This window comes from Aotus nancymaae, unplaced genomic scaffold (assembly GCF_030222135.1).
Source record: "Aotus nancymaae isolate 86718 unplaced genomic scaffold, 86718_ANA_hifiasm-v0.15.2.pri h1tg000028l, whole genome shotgun sequence".
NCBI classification, from domain to species: domain Eukaryota; kingdom Metazoa; phylum Chordata; class Mammalia; order Primates; family Aotidae; genus Aotus; species Aotus nancymaae.
In genome coordinates, this window is record NW_026988441.1 from 23,765,881 (window position 1) to 23,774,796 (window position 8,916).

Here is an 8,916-nt window from a genome sequence, read left to right on the forward strand (position 1 = left end):
GCAGGAGAATTGCCTGAACCCAGGAGGCGGAGGTTGCGGTGAGCCGAGATCGCGCCATTGCACTCCAGCCTGGGTAACAAGAGCGAAACTCCATCTCAAAAAAAAAAAAAAAAAAAAAAAAAAAAAAAAAGGAAATTTATAAATTTATATGGAAACAAAAAAGAGCCCAAATAGCCAAGGCAATCATAAGCAAAAAGAACAAAGCTTAAGTCATGACATTACCTAAATTCACACTGTACTGCAGGGCTACATTAAAGAAAGCAAAAAGGTACTGGTACAAAAACAAACTCATACACCAATGCAACAGAATAGAGAGCCCAGAAATAATGCCACATACCTACAACCATCTCGTCTTTGACAAAGCTAGCAAAAGGAATCTGGGAAGAATTCCCTATTTAATAAATGGTGCTGGAATAACTAGCTAGCACTATGTAGAAGATTGGAACTGGACGCTTTCATTAAACCATACGCGAAACTCAAGATAAATTAAAAATTTAAATGAAAAACTTCAAATTAAAAAAGAAAAAAGCCCGTGAGATAACTTAGGAAATATCATTCTAAACATAGAAAATTGTAAAAATTTTAAAACAAAGATGCCAAAAGCAATTGCAACAAAAACAACAATTGACAAATGGAAACTAATTAAGCTAAAAACCTTCTTCACACTCAAGGAAACCATCAACACAGTAAACAAACAACACACAGAACCAAATATTCGCAAGCCATGCTTTTGACAAAGGTCCAATACCCATACTTTATAAGAAAGTTAAGTTTATAGAGAAAAAATACCTCAATAAAAAGTAGACAACACACAAAAAAGTTGTTTTTTAAAAGAAGACATACATGCGGCTAACAAGCATATAAAAAATGTTCATCACTAATGATTACAGAAATTTTAAAAACACACAATGAAATATCATCTCACACCAGTGGAAATGGCTAGGTTTAGAAAGTCAAAAGACAGCAGATGCTGGCAAGGTTACAGAGAAATGGGAATGGTTATACACTGCCAGTGGGAGAGTAAATTAGCTCTGCCATTGTGAAAAGCAATGTGACGACTCCTTACAGAACTAAAAACAGAATTACCTTTTGACTTGGCAACCTCATAATTGGGCATATACCCAGTAAAATATCACTTATTCTAAAGACATAAGCATCACTGCAGCACTATTCACAAAGACATGGAATCAACCTAAATGCTTCGCAGTTGTACACTGGATAAGAAAAATATGGTATGGTTGGGCGTGGTGGCTCACACCTTTAATCTCAGCACTTTGGGAGGCTGAGGTAGGTAAATTGCCTGAGCTCAAAGGTTTGTTACCAGCCATGGCAACATAGCAAAGCCCCATTTCTACAAATAATAATAATAATAATAATAATAAGCCAGGCCTGCTGGTGTGTGCCTGTAGTTCCAGCTACTTGGGGGGATGAAGTAAAAGAGGATTGTTTCAGCCTGGGAAATTGAGGCTGCAATGAGCTGAGATCATGCCACTGCATTCCAGTCTGGGCAACAAAGTGAGACCCTGTCTTCAAAAATAAAATAAAATAAAAATAAAAGGCTTAATAAAAAGAAAATATGATACACAAATATCATAGAATACTATGTGGTTATTAAAACACACACACACACGACCATGTCCTTTGAAGCAACATGGATGAAGCTGGAAACCATTCATAGAAAACGAATGTGGTAGCAGATAACCAAATGCATGTTATTTCTAAGTAAAAGCTGAATAATAAGAACACAGGAACACAGATGGGAACAACAGACACTGAGGCCTAGTTGAGGTTGGAGAATGGGAGGACAAAAAGCTTCAGAAAAAGCACCTGTTTTGTGCTATGCTTACTACCTCAGTGACAAAACAATCTGCACACCAAACCCCCACGACACAATTTTAGCTGCATACAAAACCTACATGCGTACCCCTGAGCCAAAAATAAAAGGTAAATGAATAAAAATCTGTTGAGTGGGAAACAGTGCAATGTAAGTGAAAGAACTGGTTTGTGCTACAGATAGCGGCTGAGGGGGAGGTGTCCTCTGATGTATTTTTGTGTTTATGCAGGCAGATGAGATCAGGAAGATGTGGTCCAGAACCCTCAGGTGGTGAGGAAAACAGGTTGCTGCTGCAGATTCAGTGTCTGGGGGTGGGGATGTGCCCAGAGACGTGCAGACACTTTTGTAGGTTTTTGCCAACAAACACTAGAATCAAAATGCTGTTGTGAAGTTTCTCTGGGTGGTATCTAGTCCTGGAAAAGGCATGGACACGCTCATATTTAGTGGGTAAGCCTGTGAGTGAGTGGGAATGCTGTGGTGACAGCTGTGGGAAAAGGGGGTCTGCTACCAGAGTTCCTCTTCTCTAAGTTTTTATCCTCTCACCCTGGGAGGAGACCTGGAATCACAGGACAATGGGCAGTGTGACAGCCTGTGTGTACAGGAGAGCAGAGCCTTCCATTCCCAGACAACCAGAGTTTGATTTCAGGCCAGGTTTCTGTGATACCTTTTTTCTTGTACCAAATCTGTAGTTTGCTGAACACCAAGCCATTCTCCAACACCAATTCACTGACTAACATTTGAATTTGAATTCTGACACCATCCAGAGTCAGCACAGACCCTGATTCAGGGCTCAGTCTCACAACATTGTCCTAATGGTAGATCCCAGTCACAAACCCCATAGGCCTATCTATGCTTCTGAGCTACTGTTTAAAAATTGTGGACTCCCATAACCTCTCTCAAGTTTCATAATTTGATAGAGCTACTCACACAACTCAGCAAAACACTGTAGCTACATTTACCAGCTTATTATAAAAAATACAACTCAGAAAAAGCCAAATGTAGAAAACGTGGCCAGGCATGGAGGCTCGTGCCTGTAATCCCAGCACAGCGGGTGGCCGAGGTGGGTGAAGCACCTGAGATCTGGAGTTTGAGACCAGCCTGACTAACATGAAGAAACCCTGTCTCTACTAAAAATACAAAAAATTAGTCAGGCATGGTGGTGCATGCCAGTATTCCCCGCTACTCGGGAAGCTGAAGTAAAAGATTCACTTGAATATGGGAGACAGAGGTTGTGGTGAGCCAAGAACGTGCCATGACTCCAGCCCGGGCAACAAAAGTGAAACTCTGTCTCAAGAAAAAGAGGAGAGGAAGGGAGGGGAGGAGAGTGGAGGGGGAGGGGGGAGAGGGGGAGGGAAGGAAGGGGAGGGGGAAGGGAGGGGAGAGGAGAGGAGAGGAGAGGAATAGGACAAATTAAAAATGGAGAAAGATGAAGCACATAGATAATCCTGATAAACAGCTGTGATTAAGAAAATTCTCTATCCTTCTGTGTTCTCCAGAAACAGTTTATGGAAAGAAACATGCTTTCCACTATGACTTAATTGGTGCTCTTTTTCTTATCTATAACACAGCCAGACACAGACTCTGCCCATTTTCTTCTTGTTCTCATTTTTAAAAATCAGCTGAATTTTCCTTCAGTGGTCAAAAGAAAATACTTTTTAATCAAACTTCAGTTATGTTGATTTCCAGCCCACAGCCTCCTGAACATTCAGCCACACTCCATTTGAGTCAAAATACAACACATTAAGTCCTTCCTAAAAACATGCTGACTTCAGGGTTAAAACATTAATGTAGAATCTGATTTTTTCACCTCCCATTTGCTATTTACCTTCTACCTTCTTTGTAATCTTATTTGTTCCTTCTGATAAAAGAAAGCCCTTGTCTGCCTGAACTTTGCAATATTTACAGATCTCATATCAGGTATTCTCTTCTGTTGCAATACTCCTTTGGAATTTATTTATTTATTTATTTGATGAAGTCTCACTCTGTCACCCAGGCTAGAGTGCAATGGAGTGTTCTTGGCTCACAGCAACCTCTGCCTTCATGGTCCAAGCAACTCTCCTTCCTCAGCCTCCTGAATAGCTGGGACTATAGGCGTGTACCACCACACCCAGCTAATTTTTGTATTTTTGGTAGAGTTGGGGTTTCACTACGTTGGCCAGGCTGGCCTTGAACTCCTGACCTTGTGATCCACATGCCTCGGTCTCCCAAAGTACTGTGATGACAAGCGTGAGCGACTCTCCCAGCTGGAATTTAATTTAAAACATTTTTAAATTAATTAATTAATTTTTTTTAGAGACGAGGCTTTACAATGTTGTTCAGAATGGTCTCGATCTCCTGACCTCGTGATTCACCCACCACCTCCCAAAGTGCTGAGATGACAGGCATGAGCCACTGTGCCCAGCCTGGAATTTAGTTTTTTTACATAAATCTAACTTTTCTTTATTTTAAGCAGTCTAGAAACTGCTTCAAAACAATAACAACTTCATCTTCACAAATATTCTACCAGTTCATTTTCTTCTTAACCTTAACTGCATTTGCCTGTGGGTCCCCAGCTTTCCAGGGCTCTGTAGCCTCTCTCATTATAGAAGAGTCTTCCATGACTGGGGTGAGTAGGCTGGGACATATGCAAGGAAGGCTCTTCGGAAAACAAATGGGCTGTTAATAACCTTCTTTTGGAGGTTCAATATTAGCCTTAGCTTGGAGGCACTAGGCTCAAGCTTTGATTTCCATGTCACAGTTATGTAACTTGGTTTTTGAAACTACCTGTGTGAAAAATTCAACAACATTACTCAAACACAATGTTCATCTAAAGGGATAAAATTAAAAGGTGCTTACATTTTACACCTCACTGAGAAAAGCAAAAGTATCTATTCCTTTCAGACAGTATATGTCCCACTATAAATTTTTCCATTAAAAATCATGTAGTAAGCAATTAGTCATAAGGAAACATTTCTAGGAGGTACTAAGTTTTATCTCATAAAATTTAGCATGAAACTCAGAAGTCAAGATAAAAGGATACAGAACAGAGATATTTACTGTCACAAATTAACTCTGCAAAAAAGAAAGTTATATTTTTATGACTCAACACAACTCACCAGTTGTCTACCACATTTTTTTGTAAAAAAAATTTTCTTTTTCTTTTTTTTGAGGAGTTTTGCTTTCATCCAAGCTGGAGTGAAGTCGCAAAACCTCGGGCTCAATGCAACCTCCGCCCCCTGGGTTCAAACAATTCTCCTGCCTCAGTCTCCCCAATAGGTTGGATTCTAGACTCCCACGACCACACCTGGTTAAATTTTCTATTTTTAGTAGAGACGGGATTTTGCCACATTCGCTAGGCTGGTCTCGAACTCCCAACCTCAGATGATCCACTGGCCTTGGCCTCTCAACGTGCTAGGATTACTGTGCACCATAGCCAACCCAGAGTTAGAACCTAAGCAATGCCATCTTAAACCCTAAACCCTGCACCCTGCAATCATCAAGAAAACCGGTTTTTCCAAAAATAAGTTGTAACTGCCGCCCCATTTCCTTTGTGATAACTGCTTGCTGCCCCGTTTTCCTTGTGATAACTGCTGACCTTGGCTTCTGTAAATAAAAACAGCTAGCTTGCTCTGAAAAATGCTGATTGAAAAGAAAGACAAGAAAAATTTTTCTATTGAAATGTTTGACTTGCAGCTCTCCACCAGGCACCACTTAGAATTTCCCCAAATTCCAGGACGCCTGCTACATAAAGCTGCTTGCCTTTGCTTATCAAACTGCCAGAAATAGCTTCTGTAAAGTTTCCTGCCCTGCATCCGCTCACTCTCTTGGTCCTAAAACCAGGATGCGGTTTTTCAGCTTAAAAACCCTGCTCCCCCTGAGCTCGGGGCCACCGGTTGGAGAGACGTGAGTCCTCCGTGGCTGCCGGCAATAAAGACCCTGCTATTTGGCATACTTTTGTCTTGGTGTTGACTTTCTGTGCTCGCTCCACTAAAACAACTGGCTTGAGCTACAGTGCCTGGCCGGCAATGTATTGATTCTCTACAGCCAAAATGCAGGAGAGATTTTCCCTATTGTTTTTCTTGGTAGCATTTTATAAAGGAAGCCTTGGAATTCTACTTGAAATCACCCAGTCATAAGAAACATTTCTGCAATAACTCCCATCAATTTTTAATAGGAGAAAAGAGAAACCTGAGAATCCCATAAACCAAACCAAAGGGATTCTCATTCATGATCTGCACACCGAGTCGGGATTCTCCTCTGACGACCCTCCCGGGGTCCCTGGGAAGGACAATATGGAAGAGACACGGCGCTGCGGGTGCCGACCTGCCCAGAGAGGGCTCCAGGTACAGTGACTGCACAGCCACCATTTTATTGCTAAAGGAGACTGAGGCTGAGCTGGGCAAGAACTCGGGGCACAGATTTTGGAGCTGACTGCGGGGAGGCCTGAGCGCCACAGCCACTTTCCACCGGTTCCAACAAAACCCTTCCCCAAGATCGGACGCGGCACTCACACCATTTCTAGGCTTCCAGGGGGTCCCGGCATCTTAGCTGCGAATCTCCAGTACCAGCACGTCACAAGGCCACAGAGGCTGGACCTACAGTAGCAGAGGACACAGGAAAGCAAAGACGAGACCCAAAACTCCAGCTGCAGCAAGACACAAAGCCGCCGCCACATCGCAGAAGCCGCCTTTTCCGCCCCAGCTGCGTGCCTGATTGGACGGTTCTCAGGGCAGCGTCGCTTATTGGATAAGGTTTAAGACCCAAGACCTGAGTGACAGGAGACACGACCAAATGTTGGCTGACTGAAGAATGAGTGACAGCCGAAGGTGCAGCCTTTTCAGGCAGGGCTTCCTCCCTGAGCTGAGCCAGGCCCACCCCAGAGGGTGTTTGCCTTTAGCCTTGTTTATACGGTCTCGTGTATTTGTAAATTATATACTATATGGCCGCTCACACATTAAAAGAATAGAATAAAAATTATTTTTTAAATCGCAGTTTTTATAACCTTCCTGTCTTCTTGTCCTTTTGTTTTAAGCGAGCGAGTACAGAATCACCACTGAGACCAAAGTAAGCCAATTCAGAGGGTCATTTATTCCCGGTGACCACGGAGGACTAGTGTCTCTCCAACATGTGGCCCCGAGCTCAGGGGAAGCAAGGGTTTTAAGCACAAAACTCACATCCTGGTGGGGCACAGGGTTCTTTTTTTGGCAATCAGCGTTATGCAGGGCAAGCTAGCTGTTTTTCACAGAAGCCAAGGCCAGCAGTTACTGTGTGACATGGTAAAAGCCCCAAAAAACTGCATACCTCAACCATACCTCGGCTTTCTGCTCTCTGTAACCCTGATGTGACCGGCAAGCAGTCCAAACCCACACCATCTTGGCCCCTGTGACTTGTAATAAGTAACTAAGTTCTGTAATTTCCACTCTACCCAGGCAATGTGTAAACTAATACTTATCTTGACTTCCGTGAGCCACTTAAATAACAATCAGAATGTCTGAAGTCCCTCACCCTCACCCCCGCCCAGGAGGTGGTTTAAGGAATGTCCAAAGTCCACTGGCCCTCGGAATGTCTGAAACCCATCACCCTCACCCCCCCGCCCAGGAGGTGGTTTAAGGGCATAAAAGGTCTTAACACCCTCCCTTCCGGGCCACTGATTAGAGAGACAAGAGTCCTCTGTAGCCGGCGGCAATAAAGACCCTGCAATTTGGCATACTTTTGTCTGGGTGTTGACTTACTATGCTCGCTCTGATACAACAGTTGCAAGGAAAATGGGGCAGCAAGCAGTTATCACAAAGGAAATGGGGCGGCAGTTACAACTTATTTTTGGAAAAACCGGTTTTCTTGGTGCTTTCAGGGTGCAGGGTTTAAGATGGCATTGCTTAGTTAGGTTCTACCTCTGGGTCAGCTATGGCACAAAAAGACCGTTGGTTCAGAAAACAAGATTTTCTGGTTCTGGACTCTGTAGCTGTCTTGGGTAGGGGACTTTTACCAGCTCTGTGCTTTCATTGAGCCTAAGGAGAGGGGCCACCTGAAAGGGACTCTGAAGCCAAGGGTAAGAGTCCTATGTTACTGCCTCCCCAGCTCACTTTCCAAGAGGAGATATTGGGCAGCAAAATTTCTTTCTTTCTTTCTTTCTTTTTTTTTAAATTTCTTCGTGCGGTGACTCAGATACAAGCAGCAAAGTTTCTTAACAAAGTCAGAAAAAATAATATTCAGACCAGGCAAGCTAATAAATGCTTACCAGGATTATCTGGCCCCATCATCAAAACAGCCCTGCCATATTCATCCTCTGGGACATGTGAGGAAACTGAGGTTGGAGGAGGACACTGACACTGTGAGCCCAGATGGGGCACTGGTGTTGTACTGGCCCAAGCATAGAAAGTCAACACCAAGACAAAAGTATGCCAAATTGCAGGGTCTTTATTGCTGGCGGCCATGGAGGACTCCCGTCTGTCCAACCCGTGGCCCCGAAAGGAGGGTGTCAAGACCTTTTATACCCGTAAAATCACCTTGAGAGTGAGGGTGAGGGGCAGGGGTGGGGGTGAGGGGCTTCAGACATTCTGAGGGCTAGTGGATTCTGTAAATCACCTCCTGGGCGGAGATGAGGGTGAGGGGCTCTGGACATTCCAGTGGATTCCTGGGCGAAGATGAGGGTGAGGGGCTCCAGACATTCCGAGGGCCAGGGGACTTTTGACATTCTGATTGTTACTTAAGTGGTTCACAAAAGTCAAGATAAGCATTTGTTTACACATTGTCTGGGTAGGGTGGAAATTACAGTCCTTAATTACTTATTCACATTTGGGTTATAGAGAGCAGTTTCAACAGAAAGCTGTGGTATGGTTGAGGTATGCAATTTTATAGGGCTTTTACCATGTCACACTGGCAGCCTGGAGCCTCAGAGGTCCAGGCATTCACCGCCCTCCAAACCCCTTCCCTCTCTCCCGTCCCCAAGAGGCTTCATTCCCATACATTCTCAGCTCATTCAGTTGTCAATAGCTCAGGCCCTGGAGTTACCAGCCCTCCCTCGAACTCAAACCGCCCCCGACCCCCAGCTGTTCAGGTACTGGCCTCCCCGTGTGTGGCTACCAGGCAAGTGATGGTGCTGT

At 43.8% G+C, this 8,916-nt stretch overlaps 1 protein-coding gene across 2 annotated transcripts in view; it reads right to left on the minus strand.

Annotated features, from left to right (window-relative positions):
• The window catches only part of LOC110567328 (zinc finger protein 98-like), a 32,634-nt gene extending 26,138 nt beyond the window's left edge, over positions 1–6,496 (minus strand). For both annotated transcript variants that reach the window (XM_064381551.1, XM_021666656.2), the window contains exon 1: positions 6,327–6,496. In XM_064381551.1, the coding sequence (XP_064237621.1) occupies positions 6,327–6,488 (162 nt within the window). In that variant the 5' untranslated portion in view covers positions 6,489–6,496. The remainder of the gene's footprint in view (positions 1–6,326) is intronic.
• Positions 6,497–8,916: the final 2,420 nt, after the last annotated feature.